The sequence below is a fragment of the Mizuhopecten yessoensis genome, unplaced genomic scaffold, assembly GCF_002113885.1.
Source record: "Mizuhopecten yessoensis strain PY_sf001 unplaced genomic scaffold, ASM211388v2 scaffold1001, whole genome shotgun sequence".
In the NCBI taxonomy this organism is placed as follows: Eukaryota; Metazoa; Mollusca; class Bivalvia; order Pectinida; family Pectinidae; genus Mizuhopecten; species Mizuhopecten yessoensis.
In genome coordinates, this window is record NW_018403828.1 from 83,011 (window position 1) to 106,404 (window position 23,394).

General features: G+C 36.4%; 1 protein-coding gene across 1 annotated transcript in view; it reads right to left on the reverse strand.

Annotated features, from left to right (window-relative positions):
• The window catches only part of LOC110456019 (Krueppel-like factor 6), a 43,160-nt gene extending 20,649 nt beyond the window's left edge, over positions 1–22,511 (reverse strand). Inside the window, exon 1 of the mRNA XM_021506535.1 lies at positions 22,215–22,511. Coding sequence (XP_021362210.1) covers positions 22,215–22,316 — 102 coding nt within the window. The 5' untranslated portion in view covers positions 22,317–22,511. The remainder of the gene's footprint in view (positions 1–22,214) is intronic.
• Between the last annotated feature and the right edge of the window lie 883 nt (positions 22,512–23,394).

The window sequence follows — 23,394 nt, forward strand, 5'->3', positions numbered from 1 at the left end:
AACATACAGCCTCTGGTCCTTCTGGGGTAGCATACAGCCTCTGGTCCTTCTGGGGTAACATACAGCCTCTGGTCATTCTGGGGTAACATACAGCCTCTGGTCATTCTGGGGTAACGTACAGCCTCTGGTCATTCTGGGGTAACATACAGCCTCTGGTCATTCTGGGGTAACATACAGCCTCTGGTCCTTCTGGGGTAGCATATCGCCTCTGGTCCTTCTGGGGTAGCATACAGCCTCTGGTCCTTCTGGGGTAGCATACAGCCTCTGGTTATTCTGGGGTAGCATACAGCCTCTGGTCAGAGGAAAACTATACCACATCTACAGATCCAACAACTGATATACCTAAATAACACATACTGATCTACTGGTATCCTGGATAAACAGAAAAATGACAACTAAATGTACTTGTAGGAGCAAAACCAAAGAAACAAAAAGTGAACACAGAGGCTCCCATTTACACCCACCCCTTCCTTCCCATAAGTGGTCAACCATGCATGAGCCTGGACAGATGACCATCAGAATCTAACTGATGTTTGTCTCAGTGTTATCATATTATGGTGTAAAAATACAGTAAATCAGTTCAGATCTTTCAAGATATCTCTATGAGGTATTAATATTAATCAAGTCTGTAGCAGGCTTGGTGAAATTTTTCTTGTACACAAGCAATAAGAGGTGGGGGCTGGGGTTTAAATAATAAACATCTCCAGGCTCAAAGTGCCAGTTTACATAACCACTAGAAGACAGGAAATAGCTAGGACATATTTCTGATGGGCTATTATGATACATCATTAATATCTGTAAGTTTAATTCCTGACTTAAAAGTTCGACCTCAACATTATTTACAACCTATTTTCATCCTCTATAGACCTAACAAGTTGTAAGCTGTAACTTGTTGCCTTGTTGTGGACACCAGGATAATTAGTGTACCTATGTTGACTGGAAGAGGACTCTGGTACTGACGTCATTATAAGCACATGAATACAGACATCTCCAGATATTGAGCTGCTCAATATATGAAGAGACATATGATCCTCGCATTATTGTGCCTGTTTAACACCAAACATCAAAATTATCATTGAATGACACACAAGATGAAGACAGAACAAACTGATTTAGGGCATCATACAGATATCAATATATAAGAGGACACCTGAGCACCATGGCCATGTAGTTATAGTGATAAAGAGGCAGTCATTCCAGGTGTTATAGTTACCAATAAAGAGGCAGTCATTCCAGGTGTTATAGTTACCAATAAAGAGGCAGTCATTCCAGGTGGTTACTCCAGATGTCATAGTTACCAATAAAAAGGCGGTTACTCCAGATGTCATAGTTACCAATAAAGAGGCAGTCATTCCAGGTGTTACAGTTACCAATAAAGAGGCAGTCATTCCAGGTGTTATAGTTACCAATAAAGAGGCAGTAACTCCAGGTGCCATAGTTACCAATAAAGAGGCGGTAACGCCAGATGTCATAGGTAACGATAAAGAGGCGGTTACTCCAGATGTCATAGTTACCAATAAAGAGTCGGTTACTCCAGATGTCATAGTTACCAATAAAGAGGTGGTTACTCCAGATGTCATAGTTACCAATAAAAAGGCGGTAACTCCAGATGTCATAGCTACCAATAAAGAGACGGTAACTCCAGATGTCATAGTTACCAATAAAGAGGCAGTCATTCCAGGTGTTATAGTTACCAATAAAGAGGCAGTAACTCCAGGTGCCATAGTTACCAATAAAGAGGCGGTAACTCCAGATGTCATAGGTACCGATAAAGAGGCGGTTACTCCAGATGTCATAGTTACCAATAAAGAGGCGGTTACTCCAGATGTCATAGTTACCAATAAAGAGGCGGTAACTCCAGATGTCATAGTTACCAATAAAGAGGCGGTTACTCCAGATGTCATAGTTACCAATAAAGAGGCGGTTACTCCAGATGTCATAGTTAACAATAAAAAGGCGGTAACTCCAGATGTCATAGCTACCAATAAAGAGACGGTAACTCCAGATGTCATAGTTACCAATAAAGAGGTGGTTACTCCAGATATCATAGTTAACAATAAAAAGGCGGTAACTCCAGATGTCATATCTACCAATAAAGAGACGGTAACTCCAGATGTCATAGTTACCAATAAAGAGGGGGTTACTCCAGATGTCATAGTTACCAATAAAGAGGGGGTTACTCCAGATGTCATAGTTACCAATAAAGAGGCGGTAACTCCAGATGTCATTAAGTTACCAATAAAGAGCTGGTTACTCCAGATGTCATAGTTACCAATAAAGGGGTGGTTACTCCAGATGTCATAGCTACCAATAAAGAGGAGTTTACTCCAGATGTCATAGTTACCAATAAAGAGGTGGTTACTCCAGATGTCATAGTTAACAATAAAGAGGCGGTAACTCCAGATGTCATTAAGTTACCAATAAAGAGGTGGTTACTCCAGATGTCATAGTTACCAATAAAGAGGTGGTTACTCCAGATGTCATAGCTACCAATAAAGAGGCGGTAACTCCAGATGTCATAGCTACCAATAAAGAGGCGGTAACTCCAGATGTCATAGCTACCAATAAAGAGGCGGTAACTCCAGATGTCATAGCTACCAATAAAGAGGCGGTAACTCCAGATGTCATAGCTACCAATAAAGAGGCGGTAACTCCAGATGTCATAGCTACCAATAAAGAGGCGGTAACTCCAGATGTCATAGCTACCAATAAAGAGGCGGTAACTCCAGATGTCATAGCTACCAATAAAGAGGCGGTAACTCCAGATGTCATAGCTACCAATAAAGAGGCGGTAACTCCAGATGTCATAGTTACCAATAAAGAGGCGGTAACTCCAGATGTCATAGGTACCGATAAAGAAAATTTCAGCTGTGAAACTTAAATTTACCAATCCGTGAGGAATTCTTAGTCACAAACAACATGGCACTTATACATGTCATCAATAGCAACAGTACTGTCAAATTTTAAATGCATAAACATTGATTAAGAATGCAACATCATAACGTCAGTATTTGAGGTGATATATGTATAAGGTACCTAAATGTATTTATAATGGTATCAGAACATGTCTGTATCTGAAACAGGTAAAACTACATTCTTACACAATGACTCATGTTCCCACAGGTAGAGATACGAGACAGGTGGGCACTGTAGCTATACAGACATGCATAATGATGCATATTAAAACACATAACCATTGACTGATTTAGACTGCAGATTAGAAAATGAGGTGACCTTATAGTGTTGATACTGCATTCTACACAAATCTATGCATACAATTGTTTAAAACAAAAATTTCTTTGCCTTCATGAATGTTCTAGATCTTCAAACTTAAAACATCAAACACCATGTTATGTAGTCACCATTTACCTTGACAGACTAGAGCATCATGCCATTTCTCAATACAACATTATTTCTCAATACAACGTTTTGGATTATATAACACCAAAACAAGATGCCAAAAACAGACTCATATTTGCTGTAAAACAACCACACTACAATTTAACATGGTTTACCCTGTTCAGGATGAACATCGACTGAACTCTCACACCTTTCATGAAATGGTTTAGTATAAAGATCAAGGAGAGGGTGTGGTCTGTATTTTGTTGGGGTATAGAAGGTGGATAGCTGCTCTATCAACATCTACCTGATAATCCTGGCTGATCTCACATCCAGGCAAGCTGAGGATATCAGCCTTTGTATACATTCATGGTTCAGGTTCAACACAACAAACTTTATGCTTGTGACTTCCTGATTTGGCAATCTCTCCACCTGGTCTTCATTACTCTCTTCATAACACAAACAAGTGTTTAGAGGGCAGACACACGTCAGGGGTCTACCAATACAGCTAAGTGTTTAGAGGGCAGACACACTGTCAGGGGTTTACCAATACAGCTAAGTGTTTAGAGGGCAGACACATCCACACTGTCAGGGGTCTACCAATACAGCTAAGTGTTTAGAGGGCAGACACATCCACACTGTCAGGGGTTTAACAATACAGCTAAGTGTTTAGAGGGCAGACACACTGTCAGGGGTCTACCAATACAGCTAAGTGTTTAGAGGGCAGACACACTGTCAGGGGTTTACCAATACAGCTAAGTGTTTAGAGGGCAGATACACTGTCAGGGGTCTACCAATACAGCTAAGTGTTTAGAGGGCAGATACACTGTCAGGGGTTTACCAATACAGCTAAGTGTTTAGAGGGCAGATACACTGTCAGGGGTCTACCAATACAGCTAAGTGTTTAGAGGGCAGATACACTGTCAGGGGTTTACCAATACAGCTAAGTGTTTAGAGGGCAGATACACTGTCAGGGGTCTACCAATACAGCTAAGTGTTTAGAGGGCAGATACACTGTCAGGGGTTTACCAATACAGCTAAGTGTTTAGAGGGCAGATACACTGTCAGGGGTTTACCAATACAGCTAAGTGTTTAGAGGGCAGATACACTGTCAGGGGTTTACCAATACAGCTAAGTGTTTAGAGGGCAGATACACTGTCAGGGGTTTACCAATACAGCTAAGTGTTTAGAGGGCAGATACACTGTCAGGGGTTTACCAATACAGCTAAGTGTTTAGAGGGCAGATACACTGTCAGGGGTCTACCAATACAGCTAAGTGTTTAGAGGGCAGATACACTGTCAGGGGTCTACCAATACAGCTAAGTGTTTAGAGGGCAGACACAATGTCAGGGGTTTACCAATACAGCTAAGTGTTTAAAGGTAAATATATATACCCATGTCCCAGCCCTAAATACATTTATGTCCAAGCCCTTAATACATTGATGCCCCAGCCCTAAACACATTGATGTCCCAGCCCTAAATACATTGATGTCCCAGCCCTAAATACATTCAAATGACAGTGGTCCCTAATGACACAACAGTATTCCGATAAAAGAACCCAGCCAACACTAATACCACTGGTACTGATCTGACAACGTTGCTCCACATTTTCTAGAGAAATATACAGACAAATCTGAACATGGACACAACAAAGACCAGTTGGTGGACACAGACTTCTCTGGAACTGTGGCCACATTGTTTGCCAGTCACAGGTCACAGGTCACAGGTCACAGGTATCAACAACCTGACACACGTACTGGAAGCCACAAGTGGTGAGGCGGAGTATCACAGTAGCTTCCTTGGGGAACAGTATCAGAGCTATCTGTATCCCTTGTGATGGCTGCCAAGTCCAGCCTCCTGCACCTCACAAGCAACACAAAACTTTTGTTCTGGGCACAACTTCAAAGCCAGACAGGATAGCCTTTGTTGTGTGTTTCCTGTAAGGGGTGTGTATGTGTTGTCTGTGAGAAACAATGCCACCAGTAACAGTGTCTGGTTAGTTTAGGTACCAATTCATTATAAATACATCAATCTAACAATACAGTCCTCACCACTGGTACAGATAACAATACAGTCCTCACCACTGGTACAGATAACAATACAGTCCTCACCACTGGTACAGATTACAATACTGTCCTCACCACTGGTACAGATAACAATACAGTCCTCACCACTGGTACAGAGAAAGATAAAAATACAGTCTTCACTGCTGGCTTATCATATTTTCTAACATATGTTCCCTCTGAAAATTCCACAATCATCTGCAATTCTGTTCATATTTTAAACTTATTTGTAACAGCCACAACATTTCTCCTACAGATATAAACATATGTTGAATACAGATTTTGTTCTTGGATTGTGATATATGCTGGCTTTTCATTCCTCTCTCACATATGGTCGTGTTTCCTGTTTGACCCATATTGGACAGATCTGGTGTATGTTAATTGTAAGTTACACAGATCACATGCCATTATAGAATACTGTAAACTATACAACATACACAAAGATCAGGATCAATCACATTGTTTAGTACTTCAAAAATTCTCCAAACTTGTGAAACTGTTTAATTGAAGATGTTCATGTTGGGAAGTATGTAAAAAGAACTTCTGTGGACAGGTAATTATAAGCTACATAGTTATATAGTTGAGGACAGCCCATTATATATACACATATAGTCATTCAAAGCTCTTGTAGCTATAGTCATTCTGTCAGTCCATGGAATTCTGGCAATGGTTTGGTTTAAGGCCTGGAGCTGTAGCTGACAGCTAGTCACACATACATGTAGTATCTATATATGTAAACATGATGATGGTACCAGATAAGCTGACCAATTTACACCAGATTTAGGAAGAGATTGAGGCAGCCATGTCCAGCAGGCAAAAACAACCAGCACAGTACCACTAGGTGGCAATGGTCGGTAGTTATACTATTACAGAACATGATAAGTATATAATACTGTATACCCCAGACTTACACTACAATACATAAGTATATAATACTGTATACCCCCGACTTACACTACAATCCATAAGTATATAATACTGTATACCCCAGACTTACACTGCAATCCGTAAGTATATAATACTGTATACCCCCGACTTACACTACAATACATAAGTATATAATACTGTATACCCCAGACTTACACTGCAATCCATAAGTATATAATACTGTACATGTATACCCCCAACTTAGCTACAATACACAAATGTACTGTACATGTATACCCCCGACTTAGGCTACAATACACAAATGTACTGTACATGTATACCCCCGACTTACTATACAATACACAAATGTACTGTATATGTATACCCCCAACTTACGCTTCAATACACAAATGTACTGTACATGTATACCTCCGACGTACGCTACAATACACAAATGTACTGTACATGTATACCCCAAACTTACGCTTCAATACACAAATGTACTGTACATGTATACCCAAGACTTACGCTACAATACACAAATGTTCTGTACATGTATACCCCCGAATAACGCTACAATACACAAATGTACTGTACATGTATACCCCCCCGACTAACACTACAATACACTAAAATGTACTGTACATGTATACCCCCAACTTAGCTACAATACAATATCCACCACATACTGCTTATATAAGTCGAGTTTTATGTATCATTCTGTAACATACAAGAAAATTGGTAAAACGTTTCTTAGTATGATATCTTTAATCACCCATACATGGTGACAGACAGCCAGAATGCAGAGTGTATGTCCAGAACCCTGAGATCTAAATTCATATCCTATCCCCCAGCTCCCCACCCCATTGCCCTTGAATTTCCCCCCTGAATGATGAGACTTGTAGGTCTGGGCCAGACAGCAGCTTGGAATCAATATCTGTAGGATTCACATGGGCTGCTGTGTTCACTGAACCTTGGATGTCACACCACAGGATGTAGTAATATAATAAACACAACACAGTTACATGTTTAGTGTTGATAAGTATCGAAGTTCTGTCCCTACATTTACACTGTACTGTATACATAGTATTAATACTGTATACATAGTACTAACACAGTATATCACTAATACTGTATACATTATATTATACTATACACAAAAAATAACCCAGTATACATAGTATTATTGACACGGTATACAGAGTATTGACACTGTATACATATATAGTATTGACACTGTATACAGAGTATTGACACTGCATACATAGTATTGACACTGTATACATAGTATTGACACTGTATATAGAGTATCGACACTATATACATACATAGTATTGACACTGTATACAGAGTATTGACACTGTATACATAGTATTGACACTGTATACAGAGTATTGACACTGTATACATAGTATTGACACTGTATACAGAGTATTGACACTGTATACATAGTATTGACACTGTATACAGAGTATTGACACTGTATACATAGTATTGACACTGTATACAGAGTATTGACACTGTATACATAGTATTGACACTGTATACAGAGTATTGACACTGTATACATAGTATTGACACTGTATACAGAGTATTGACACTGTATACATAGTATTGACACTGTATACAGAGTATTGACACTGTATACATAGTATTGACACTGTATACAGAGTATTGACACTGTATACATAGTATTGACACTGTATACAGAGTATTGACACTGTATACATAGTATTGACACTGTATACAGAGTATTGACACTGTATACATAGTATTGACACTGTATACAGAGTATTGACACTGTATACATAGTATTGACACTGTAAACAGATTATTGACACTGTATACATAGTATTGACACTGTATACAGAGTATTGACACTGTATACATAGTATTGACACTGTATACAGAGTATTGACACTGTATACATAGTATTGACACTGTATACAGAGTATTGACACTGTATACATAGTATTGACACTGTATACAGAGTATTGACACTGTATACATAGTATTGACACTGTATACAGAGTATTGACACTGTATACATAGTATTGACACTGTATACATAGTATTGACACTGTATACATAGTATTGACACTGTATACAGAGTATTGACACTGTATACATAGTATTGACACTGTATACATATATACAGTAGTATTGACACTGTATACAGAGTATTAACACTGTATACAGAGTGTTAACACTGTATACATATATACAGTAGTATTAACACTGTATACATATATACAGTAGTATTGACACTGTATACAGAGTATTGACACTGCATACAGAGTATTGACACTGTATACATATTATTGACAATGTATATAGTAGTATTGACACTATATACAGTAGTATTGACACTGTATACAGTAGTATTGACACTATATACAGAGTATTAACACTATTAACACTGTATACATATATACAGTAGTATTGACACTGTATACAAAGTATTGACACTGTATACATAGTATTGACACTGTATACATATATACAGTAGTATTGACACTGTATACAGAGTATTAACACTGTATACTGAGTATTAACACTGTATACATAGTATTGACACTGTATACAGAGTATTGACACTGTATACAAATATACAGTAGTATTGACACTGTATACAGAGTATTAACACTGTATACAGAGTATTAACACTGTATACATATATACAGTAGCATTGACACTGTATACAGAGTATTGACACTGCATAAAGAGTATTGACACTGTGTACATAGTATTGACAATGTATACAGTAGTATTGACACTATATACAGTAGTATTGACACTGTATACAGTAGTATTGATACTATATACAGTAAGTATAACTGTAATTAGTATTAACAATGTATACAGAGTATTTACATAGTATTTGTACACACTAGTTGTAGTATTTACAAAGTATTCGTAGTATTTAACTGGTATACCTACTGTATATAACTGGTATACCTACTGTATATAGCTGGTATATACACTAGGTATATCAGTTATATACAGTAGGTATATCATGATTACCACATATAATCAAATGATATAAATCATGATTACCACATATAATCAAACGATATAAATCATTTCACAATCTCAGCATTTTTCAGAGTATTTCACAATCTCAGCATTTTTCAGAGTATTTCACAATCTCTGGAATTTTCAGAGTAATTATATTAACAATTGAGAGCTAAATATTTTACTTCCCAAGAGAAAACGGGGAAGACTTTCCCACAGTAAATGGGTTTTGGTTCGTAATTCTTTTCAAATGAATACTTTGACATTGGAGTTTGATAAAAAAATATGTGATGCTTCAAGTAACTAATGGGCACATACATTGGTGAAATGTTCAGTGGCTTGTGAGTTAACAATTGATAAGACATAGATAAATGATCCATAAAAAATGAGCTTTGTAGTGAGCGGTCATTACACTGTACTGCTGGTATTGTTACTGATATATGGATCACTGAACATGTTCTGGTTAACACAGCCTCTGTCTAAATAAGGTTTCTCATAAACACACACATTTTATAGTGTCTCATAATTAAAGCAGCTCTGACTTTCCTGAATGTCAACTTGAACATGAATGGGTTCTCTTAATCTCAATATACATCATTTGGGACCAGTGGAGAGCTACTTTTATATATAGACCAGTGGAGAGCTACTTTTATATATAGTCCAGTGGAGAGTTACTTTTATATAGACCAGTGGAGAGCTCCTTTTATATAGACCAGTGGAGAGCTACTTGTATATAGACCAGTGGAGAGTTACTTTTATATAGACCAATAGAGAGTTACTTGTATATAGACCAGTGGAGAGCTTCTTTTATATAGACCAGTGGAGAGCTACTTTTATATAGACCAGTGGAGAGTTACTTTTATATATAGACCAGTAGAGAGTTACTTTTATATATAGACCAGTGGAGAGTTACTTTTATATAGACCAATAGAGAGTTACTTGTATATAGACCAGTGGAGAGCTACTTTTCTATATAGACCAGTGGAGAGCTACTTTTATATATAGTCCAGTGGAGAGTTACTTTTATATAGACCAGTGGAGAGTTACTTTTCTATAGACCAGTGGAGAGTTACTTTTATATAGACCAGTGGCGAGCTACTTTTATATAGACCAGTGGAGAGCTACTTGGATATAGACCAGTGGAGAGCTACTTGTATATAGACCAGTGGAGAGTTACTTTTATATAGAGACGGGTAGAGAGTTACTTTTATATATAGACCAGTGGAGAGATACTTTTATATAGACCAGTGGAGAGCTACTTTTGTATAGACGAGTGGAGAGTTACTTTTATATAGACCAGTGGAGAGTTACTTGTATATAGACCAGTGGAGAGTTACTTTTATATATAGACCAGTAGAGAGTTACTTTTATATATAGACCAGTGGAGAGATACTTTTATATAGACCAGTGGAGAGTTACTTTTATATATAGACCAGTAGAGAGTTACTTTTATATATAGACCAGTGGAGAGATACTTTTATATAGACCAGTGGAGAGTTACTTTTATATATAGACCAGTAGAGAGTTACTTTTATATATAGACCAGTGGAGAGATACTTTTATATAGACCAGTGGAGAGCTACTTTTGTATAGACTAGTGGAGAGTTACTTTTATATAGACCAGTGGAGAGTTACTTGTATATAGACCAGTGGAGAGTTACTTTTATATATAGACCAGTAGAGAGTTACTTTTATATATAGACCAGTGGAGAGTTACTTTTATATAGACCAATAGAGAGTTACTTGTATATAGACCAGTGGAGAGCTACTTTTCTATATAGACCAGTGGAGAGCTACTTTTATATATAGCCCAGTGGAGAGCTACTTGTATATAGACCAGTGGAGAGTTACTTTTATATATAGACCAGTAGAGAGTTACTTTTATATATAGACCAGTGGAGAGATACTTTTATATAGACCAGTGGAGAGCTACTTTTATATAGGCCAGTGGAGAGCTACTTTTATATATAGACCAGTGGAGAGCTACTTGTATATAGACCAGTGGAGAGTTACTTTTATATAGACCAGTGGAGAGTTACTTTTATATATAGACCAGTAGAGAGTTACTTTTATATATAGACCAGTGGAGAGTTACTTTTATATAGACCAGTAGAGAGTTACTTGTATATAGACCAGTGGAGAGCTACTTTTATATAGACCAGCGGAGAGTTACTTTTATGTAGACCAGTGGAGAGGTACTTTAATATAGACCAGTAGAGAGATACTTTTATATATAGTCCAGTGGAGAGTTACTTGTATATAGACCAGTGTAGAGCTACTTGTATATATAGACCAGAGGAGAGCTACTTTTATATAGACCAATAGAGAGTTACTTGTATATAGACCAGTGTAGAGCTACTTGTATATATAGACCAGTAGAGAGCTACTTTTATTTGGACCAGTGGAGAGCTCCTTTTATTTGTACCAGTGGAGAGCTACTTGTGTATAGACTAGTGGAGAGTTACTTGTATATAGACCAGTGGGGAGTTACTTTTATATGGACCAGTGGAGAGTTACTTTTATATAGACCAGTGGAGAGTTACTTTAATATAGACCAGTGGAGAGCTACTTTTATTTGGACCAGTGGAGAGCTATATACATTATTCTTGCATACTAGACCGAGATATTCGCATTTCCGGTGGTGCTGGAAAATTCTATCCGACCCACGGGTCTAGATTGCATACACGTGCTGACTGGCGGGGGGAATTATAGTGACCTTTCGGGGTCACTATTGTTCGTGGCGTCATCTTATGACGTTTTGGGGTCAGTCAGGGTCTTGACGTCACTAACAATTGACATCCTGGCTTCATATGCAAATGAGAAATGTGCGGACAGTTTACAACTTTACTGGAAAAGGAACTATTTTTCAAGTTTTAGGTAATAAGCAAGAAATAGAATCCATCCCTGATGTGAGGTAAGGAAAAGGTTATTCAAACCCTCGGGATAAAATATTGAGCAAAAGACCCTCGGCATAGCCTTGGGTCTCCTACTCAATATGTTATCCCTTGGGTTTACCTATCTGACATCAGGGATGGATTCTATTAGTCTGGACCAGTGGAGAGCTATAATGCAATAATGAACAGTGTAGAATACTAGACTAAACATACAGCAATAATAACCACTACACTAAACTTACAGCAATAATAACACTACACTCAACTTACAGCAATAATGAACAGTCTAGACCACTAGACTAAACATACAGCAATAATAAACACTACACTAAAAATACAGCAATAATAAACACTACACTAAACTTACAGCAATAATAACACTACACTAAACTTACAGCAGTAATAACACTACACTAAACTTACAGCAGTAATGAACTATTGACCAAACTAACAGCAATAATAACACAACAATAAACATACAGCAATAATAACACTACACTAAACTTACAGCAATAATGAACTACACTAAACTTACAGCAATAATGAACTATTGACCAAACTTACAGCAATGATAAACACTATACCAAACTTACAACACATCATATACAATTAATGACATTATAAGCCCAGGATAAATGGTAGCAATCACAACTCAAACAAATGACATGTATTTGATGATCCTCACCAATCTACTTTGACCTTAAACAGACTTTATTTTGCTCAATTTTGATGTTTTATTTTCTTCAGACATTGATCATGATCTACCATGCTGGTTGTAAGCAAATTCAAAATGTTTTGTAGTTTAGTGTGATGAGTTTTTATCAGCAATGATGCTATATTTGCAACATGATAATGAGTTTGTATATCAAACAAAAAGATTTTTTGAGATTGTAACTAGACATGTATGTAACACACACGAGTTACCACAGCTGTGGCAGCCTGATGTGTATAAGATCTACACACATTCCTGGTGTGTACTATGTATGACCTGTAGGGCACAGCTACTACAACCCCCCAGATATCACTCAAACCTCAAATACAACATACTCAATTCTATCCTCAGTAACAACATCACTTTTTTGTTATCAATAAACGAAATTATTTAAGGGGAATTATTAGAGCTAAGCTTTGGCACACTGCATGGAAGCTTAAGGAGTGAGTCATTCCTGGTACAGTTGTGCCAACTGTCTGGGGTAAGGTCAACAATTATAACCCAAGGTCAAGGTCACATACAAATCTCATCAGGACTTGGCCTACATGCATCCATTGATTCCTGGCTGAATGGTATATGATGTATATCCCTGTATGGTCAATGGAATACACACATTTCCCACTAATTGGTATACATATCAAAACTTCTACTGATAGTTAAACTAAAGTATTAATGCAAAATGTGTTAAGTCCTTACTTATCATAATACAATGTAACTTTACACTGTAATACAGTCCTGATGGTTATGCAATGTAACTTTACACTGTAATACAGTCCTGATGGTTAAAATAAAATAATAAAATCTTTAATACTTTGTCATAGAATGTATAGTTATACAATGTAATACACAGTCATTACTAATTGTTATACAAATTACAATGTATAATATAACAATACAGTGTAATTCAAAGTCCTACCTTTTGTTTACTGTATTTTATTTGTTTAATTCATAATTAGTTCATGGTTTCTTTCTTAATAAATCTCCAATTGAATGTGATATAAATTCTGTACTTTTTACAGTCTATGGCTTTTAACAATTAGCATGCACTGTTTTAGACTAAATTCTAGTTTATTGGGACTCATCACAGTCAGGTTCAACAACCCAGGATGAAATTAATGTTGTTTGTATAAATGTCATGGGAAAATATTTTATTAGACAGTTTTCAATTGAATGATCTATTATGACCTTACAGCAATTTTACAAAAATCTAAGTAGTGAGAAATGTGTATGGTGTAATGGCCAGCTGGTCCAGTAACTATGTATAAACTAGGTAGATGAGAAATGTGTATGGTGTAATGGCCAGCTGGTCCAGTAACTATGTATAAACTAGGTAGATGAGAAATGTGTATGGTGTAATGGCCAGCTGGTCCAGTAACTATGTATAAACTAGGTAGATGAGAAATGTGTATGGTGTAATGGCCAGCTGGTCCAGTAACTATGTATAAACNAACCTTCACACAACAAAACCATATACTTCACATAACAAAATAAACCTTCACACAACAAAACCATATACTTCACATAACAAAATAAACCTTCACACAACAAAACCATATACTTCATATAACAAAATAAACCTTCACACAACAAAACCATATACTTCACATACATTAAACAACAAAATCCTACTTAAATTCATACAGCCAAAAAACTTTTTACACACCAATTACATTCCCATTATAATTTCTGCATACTACTATATTTCCCAACTTTTATTGCAGTAGTCTTGGTCCATGAATTAACACTCCATATATGTACTACAATAATTCATGGGAACTTGGCATCTTGCCATATCTACTGCGATCATTTTTAAAGGGCATACATAATGCCTGATACTACTTCATTACCATATATGGATAACAGAAAAGTTTTCATTGGCAAGTGTCAGCTCACACACAGACTACATGTATACATGCTGCTAGATCATCAGGAACAAGACTTTCAATCTCAAATCTATACTGAATTAAGGACAAATTACCTAATATAATTCACCTTTTGTTTTATGTTATATTAAAATCAAGAGAAGTTGATCCCAAATAAAAATCTGTATATATAATTTACTGTGTGTAGTCTAGGTTAGCTGTGATCCATGTAAACAGAAAACGTGCCTACTTTTACCCTTCAGCCAGCTATGTCTGCAGACCCTCCATAGCTGGAGTAGTGGTAATCAAAGTGGCAAACGCTGTACTTCTAATTACAAGGTATTGTACCTATAAAGTTACAAATCACAATGTGAATCAGCTTCACACAACAAAGTAGTATCATAGGGATTATAATGTAAATAAAAGAATTGAAAAAGAAGCCAAACAACCCATTTTTGATTTGTGTAAGTATGATATATATAAATTTCCTTTAACTATATGCCAGTTCTGACCTTCAAATTTGAGGTTATAGCTCCCAAGGTCAAATCAACAATAGAGAATCTTTATAATTTATTTAGGTTTTGTGGAGAGTGCAGAGATCCTGTTCTACAGCTGATATGTCAGAGATCCTGTACTACAGCTGATATGTCAGAGATCCTGTTCTACAGCTGATATGTCAGGGTAGATTTAACATGGAACATGATCTGTACATTATACAAGTCTAGATGCATCAATGATATATAAGCTGTAAAACTAGTGTGACTGTTTTCCTCTTCAACTGACATGATCAAATAGAGCCAGCCAGCACTTAAATATAGCAAGCCTTCACTAACTTAAATATAGCCAGGATACATTGACTTAAATATAAACAGTCTATACACTGACTTATATATAAACAGCCTATACACTGACTTAAATATAAACAGTCTATACTGACTTAAATATAAACAGCCTACACTGATTTAAATATAAACAGTCTATACAGCTGACTTAAATATAAACAGTCTATACACTGACTTAAATATAAACAGGTTATACTGACTTAAATATAAACAGTCTATACACTGACTTATATATAAACAGCCTACACTGACTTAAATATAAACAGCCTACACTGACTTAAATATAAACAGTCTATACACTGACTTATATATAAACAGCCTACACTGACTTAAATATAAACAGTCTATACTGACTTAAATATAAACAGCCTACACTGACTTAAATATAAACAGTCTATACAGCTGACTTAAATATAAACAGTCTATACACTGACTTAAATATAAACAGATTATACTGACTTAAATATAAACAACCTACACTGACTTAAATATATATATATATAGCCAGCCTACAGTTAAGAAAATCTCTTATAAAATACCCACTAATTACTGGCTGTTATCTGTAAGGTCAACCGTCCGTTCACGATTTCTGTTGAAAACTGCATTTGACTCGAACAATGACAAAGATGTTACTTGTGTTAAAGTTTAGATCATAAAGTTTTGTAATTATGAACATGTACCTCCATGGTTTTACACATATACCTATTATGTAACAGTATATCTCACACGTATATAGGTAACGTGTAATTCTCTGGGAGTGTAGTATTTATGTATCCTGGACTACTAACAGCCTAAAAGTCATTCTTTTTCCAAGCTTTCAGGCTTAGCCCTGCGTCAGAGATTAAATGTCACCGGCGGGCCTCTACCGTATGTCACCTCCATATTGACAAACAGGAGGAGTATATTGGGGTAGCTGGTTCCTGCTAGGAGTTGGTAATCACTTGTAGGTAACACCAGGCTGGACCGTAATTATTTCAGTAGTCAATATTCAGTAATATTGCAATATATGACACCAGCTATAACTCTCATTTTCAGATTCTTGAAGACGCTCAGTAAACCTCATGTCTTTATACAATTTGAAAATCAATTTACTCAAGTTGAACAAAAATATGATAACCAACCATCACTTGATAGGGAACCTATATTTCTCTCACACTTCACTGATCATCAAGCCAAATTCTGAACAGCTATAAATTATAAGTGATATTACTAATAACTAGTCATTATTTTAAGTATCGCAGACATTGCCATAGCAACAAAATAGAGCTTTGTAACATGACAATCCTGGGTTTCAAACATCTCACAGGTTTATTGTTCTTCCACAAACAGCAGCATCTATTATGTACTACCAATATACTTCTGATTTCAGATCAATATGGAGGAATCGCCTTGGAAACGCCTCCTGATGAACCCCAACAATACTAGTCTACTTTGTTATCTACTCTAGTATGTACCTTTGTTAATCATAACATCCCAATATCAATAAACATTGGTTCACTACTACAAGGTTTTATACAATCAGCGACTTATCGGGAACCCCCTATATAAATACCCTACAGTCAATTTATATTGTTTTTACATTAATCAATTTTCTTTAATATACTGTTCTAACTGATACTTGGGCTCATAATCAGGTTTATATATTGCCATTCATCTATTTTGGCCAGAATCTAGCTATAAGTGTTAATGTCAGTGATTGTACTATTTTGGCCAGAATCTAGCTATAAGTGTTCGTCAGTGTTTGTACTATTTTGACCAGAATCTAGCTATAAGTGTTCGTCAGTGTTTGTACTATTTTGACCAGAATCTAGCTATAAGTGTTCGTCAGTGTTTGTACTATTTTGACCAGAATCTAGCTATAAGTGTTCGTCAGTGTTTGTACTATTTTGACCAGAATCTAGCTATAAGTGTTCGTCAGTGTTTGTACTATTTTGACCAGAATCTAGCTATAAGTGTTCGTCAGTGTTTGTACTATTTTGACCAGAATCTAGCTATAAGTGTTCGTCAGTGTTTGTACTATTTTGACCAGAATCTAGCTATAAGTGTTCGTCAGTGTTTGTACTATTTTGACCAGAATCTAGCTATAAGTGTTCGTCAGTGTTTGTACTATTTTGACCAGAATCTAGCTATAAGTGTTCGTCAGTGTTTGTACTATTTTGACCAGAATCTAGCTATAAGTGTTCGTCAGTGTTTGTACTATTTTGACCAGAATCTAGCTATAAGTGTTCGTCAGTGTTTGTACTATTTTGACCAGAATCTAGCTATAAGTGTTCGTCAGTGTTTGTACTATTTTGACCAGAATCTAGCTATAAGTGTTCGTCAGTGTTTGTACTATTTTGACCAGAATCTAGCTATAAGTGTTTGTCAGTGTACTATTTTGTTACCAGAGTCTGACTTGCCTTCAGATCTCCAGAGCATGCCTACCTATAAATTGTACAGCCTGATAAATTGACAGTTTGCCAGCACAGAGTATCATTAGTTATGCCCTTTCCTCAGCCATTTTTTTATTCCCCTTTTACTCTAAAGATGGTTATCTCAAATATTTGTAAGTGTGAACTTTACCAAAGATAAAAGGAACCTGTTGTATCTTCCTATAACAGATAGTAAGCATTTTATAAAAGGAAGAACTGTGATGTTGTCGACACAATATATAGGAAAAGAAAGTAATAGCGGAAATTATTAAATATAAAAATAAATAAAATAGTGTTGGTGTGATGGGTACAATGAAAATAAACAAACTAGGATGGCAGCCGTGCTAGCTAGTAATTTAAGAGTTCATCTGATTTTTAATATGATGTTGTAGTTAAAAGTACACTGTCACATATCAGGGACGTCATCTGTAGATCTAGATGTCACAATACATTTACTACACAAAACTGTGATAAACTTCCCTGGATATAAAACATGATAAAAAGAAAGTAATGTTCATGTACTGTTGTATATGTTGGCTTTTGATAATGTACAACTTGATTACTTTCTTTTTCCATATTTCTATAATGATGCATTGTCGATCACAGTTTATTGCGAAGGTAACATCATTAGATGATGTCCTTAACATGTGTACTTTACCACAGTTTATTGTAACGTGACGTCATTAGATGATGTCCTTAACATGTGAACTTTACCACAGTTTATTGTAACGTGACATCATTAGATGATGTCCTTAACATGTGTACTTTATCACAGTTTATTGTAACGTGACATCATTAGATGATGTCCTTAACCTGTGTACTTTACCACAGTTTATTGTAAACGTGACGTCATTAGACGATGTCCTTAACATGTGTACCTTACCACAGTTTATTGTAACGTGACGTCATTAGATGATGTCCTTAACATGTGTTCTTTATCACAGTTTATTGTAAACGTGACGTCATTAGACGATGTCCTTAACATGTGTACTTTACCACAGTTTATTGTAAACGTGACGTCATTAGACGATGTCCTTAACATGTGTACCTTACCACAGTTTATTGTAACGTGACGTCATTAGATGATGTCCTTAACATGTGAACTTTACCACAGTTTATTGTAACGTGACATCATTAGATGATGTCCTTAACCTGTGTACTTTACCACAGTTTATTGTAAACGTGACGTCATTAGACGATGTCCTTAACATGTGTACTTTACCACAGTTTATTGTAACGTGACATCATTAGATGATGTCCTTAACCTGTGTACTTTACCACAGTTTATTGTAAACGTGACGTCATTAGATGATGTCCTTAACATGTGAACTTTACCACAGTTTATTGTAACGTGACATCATTAGATGATGTCCTTAACCTGTGTACTTTACCACAGTTTATTGTAAACGTGACGTCATTAGATGATGTCCTTAACATGTGTGCTTTACCACAGTTTATTGTAAACGTGACGTCATTAGACGATGTCCTTAACATGTGTACCTTACCACAGTTTATTGTAACGTGACGTCATTAGATGATGTCCTTAACATGTGTGCTTTACCACAGTTTATTGTAAACGTGACGTCATTAGACGATGTCCTTAACATGTGTACCTTACCACAGTTTATTGTAACGTGACGTCATTAGATGATGTCCTTAACATGTGTGCTTTACCACAGTTTATTGTAAACGTGACGTCATTAGACGATGTCCTTAACATGTGTACTTTACCACAGTTTATTGTAAACGTGACGTCATTAGACGATGTCCTTAACATGTGTACTTTTGACTATTTCATCATAAAAATCAGTTGCCTGATCATGATAAACCCATATTAATTGGCAAAAGCACTAGCAACTCTGTGCTTTAGTTACCTACGCACTAATAAATAACTTAGATCATGAAACATTCTAAATATGCAAATAAAGGACTCCTTTATTGACATTTCAGAATAAAGGCTTGGAGCTGATCCACTAATTAAAGCTCATTCTTTTTAATAGGCTAGCTTCAAATTGCCTGTTTCATATTCACTCTAATCTATCTATCATTGAAAGGATTTCATGATAACAAAAACTAGGAGAATACATTTTATTGCTATATTCGAATGGCAGGAAATCACTTATTTGAATGATAACTCTGAAAATGTCAATTGGAAATGCCAACCTAGAAAGCAAATTAGGTGTTTTGCCATTTAGCAGTCAAGTGCACTAATAGCTTCAAAGAAATTATTTCTGAACCTGACAAACAAGGTTTTATTTCCCAGCTCAAATGACAAAGATAGTGCACTTGTATAGAGCTCCATATATGATGAAGATCCTCATCTGCTGTCTTCATCAAGTGTCTGACATCAATCTTCTGGTCTATGTTCCTGTCTTCATCAAGTGTCTGACATCAATCTCATGGTCTGTGTTTCTGTCTTCATCAAGTGTCTGACATCAATCTCATGGTCTATGTTCCTGTCTACATCAAGTGTCTGACATCAATCTCATGGTCTATGTTCCTGTCTTCATCAAGTGTCTGACATCAATCTCATGTCTATGTTCCTTCTACATCAAGTGTCTGACATCAATCTCATGTCTATGTTCCTGTCTACATCAAGTGTCTGACATCAATCTCATGGTCTATGTTCCTGGCTTCATCAAGTGTCTGACATCAATCTCATGCCTATGTTCCTGTCTACATCAAGTGTCTGGCATAAATCTTGTGGTCCGAGTTCCTGTCTTCATCAATCTCATGGTCTATGTTCCTGTATCTACATCAACTGTCTGACATCAATTACGTGGTGTATGTTCCTGTCTACATCAAGTGTCTGGCATAAATCTTGTGGTCCGAGTTCCTGTCTTCATCAATCTCATGGTCTATGTTCCTGGCTTCATCAAGTGTCTGACATCAATCTCATGCCTATGTTCCTGTCTACATCAAGTGTCTGACATCAATCTCATGTGTATGTTCCTGTCTACATCAAGTGTCTGACATAAATCTTGTGGTCCGAGTTCCTGTCTACATCAATCTCATGGTCTATGTTCCTGTATCTACATCAAGTGTCTGACATCAATTACGTGGTGTATGTTCCTGTCTACATCAAGTGTCTGACATAAATCTTGTGGCCTGTTTCTGTCTTTATCAAGTGTCTGACATCAATTACGTGATCTATGTTACATCAAGTGTCTGACATCAATCTCGCGGTCTGTGTTTCTGTCTACATCAAGTGTCTGACATCAATCTTGCGGTCAATGTTCCAGTTTACATCAAGTGTCTGACATCAATCTCATGGTCTGTGTTTCTGTCTACATCAAGTGTCTGACATCAATCTCGCGGTCTATGTTCCAGTCTACATCAAGTGTCTGACATCAATCTTTTGATCCGTGTTTCTGTCTTCATCAAGTTTCTGACATACATCTTGTGGTCTATGTTTCTGTCTGACATCAATCTCATGATCTGTGTTTCTTTCTTCATACAGTGTCTGACATTTTTCTATATCATGTCTGTATAAATATAATTGTTACATTTCTGTAACATGTAGTTTTATTTGTATAACACTGTTAATGATACTTTCTACTTTTGTATCTTAGGTTTTGCTGTAAGCATTGAATAAGAATGCGGCATTTATTTTGCAACAATGTTGTATGTGCAACAGATACACAACACTGTAGTACACTACAATAACGTTACTGGACCAAATCAATACTGACGCTGGTCGATATCACTCCACCAATGCAATATATATGTGTGGAAACAACTTATAGTGTACGATGGAAAATGCATAGTAGATTAGTACAGTTTAACATAAATGCTTAACTGTTGAGAAACTATTTCCTGTATATACGTCTTTTTCTACACATGGCATGCAGTACACGACACAGGATACTAAACATGATGTCATTCAGACAACTAGCGGATTTCCTGTACGCACAGTGTAACACACCGAATGTCAAATATCGAACTAAATATTCAGAACTCTACAAGTGTGTATACTACAGTCGTCAATTATTTCGGCCGGAGGCTAATAAATGAATATCTTACGTATTTGACAGATGTCATATCTTTATTGGCCTATCAAAAAGATAATAACCCAGAGGGAAAGTGTTCGCACGCCATCATAGAAAATCAGACGTGTGTCTATTTTTGTGAAAACTTTTTACAAAAACAAGTCACCATAAGTATGCTATTTCATTCCGTATTAGTTTCCTGTGCGTGAGAGGGACATACCTGTTGCCATCGGTCCTCCAATGACGGCTGAGCGGAGAAGTACCCGGTATCATGGACCACTTGTAATTCCCGAAATATATTTCCACTCGGTAAAACGTCCATATTTGCAATGTTAAGTGTTATGCCTAGGTCTCTATCGTCCTACAGACGGAGACTAAATGGCGCTGTCACTCACTTTGGTCAAACACTGATGTAAAACATCCAAACTCTTTTCAAGTCGAATCGTTCTTCATTCAGGCAAGATAGCGATTTCGGTTTCGGAAAAAGTCTTGTCGACCGCCAGGGTCTAACAAACGCTTTGAGTATATGTTGTTTACAAGGTATAATGTACCGACCAATCATATTCTCTGTTGCAAGAAGAAAAATCTTCGGAATGTTCATTGACCGTACGAGCGACGAGAGTTGTGCGTACCGAACAAGATGATTGGCTGAAATATGCGTAATCCATCCCCTTATGGATTGAATAGTATGCAAATGAGCTGTCTATATTTGGTTTGGTATAAATAATCTGTCACTCGCGCTATAATGGCAGTCTGGTGTTGACTGAGTCACAGATAACAGTGAGCGAGAATGAGTGGGATGATTGTTGTGAAATCACTATAACTGTTGTAGGTCAAATATCACGTAGATATCTATATTTGTGTTGTTTATAACCAAAACATTGACTCATGATGTGTGTCGATGATTGACTATTGTACTCAAACCATACATCAACCATACATACATTTGACACGTTCTTTAGATTTGAAGTTGGTAATATATTGCTAACCTCTTTTGGTCAAGGTATATACACTTCGACGTTAACGTTTCACTTCTACACAGGATACTATACGAGATGATGATATCATGAACATAATTTGTTCCATTTATGTATTAGCATATAACTTTAGACCTTGCTGCATCTAAATACATTTTGTTTTTACCTAAGTTTTACAACAGCCTGTTCCTTTATGAATTGAGAAAATATAGCATTATTTTTATTGAAATTAGAAATATATTCCACATTTATGGGAAATTAGGCACTTTTTACCTAGGGGAAACAGCCTGTATTCGGCTGTAAAACTGAGCAAAAAATCATCGAATGAAAACACCTTGAGAAGGAATAGTGTAGACTACTTTTTTTCGGCATTGGAATATATACATGCAAAGTTTATTCTAATTTTTATATTATAATTGTTTA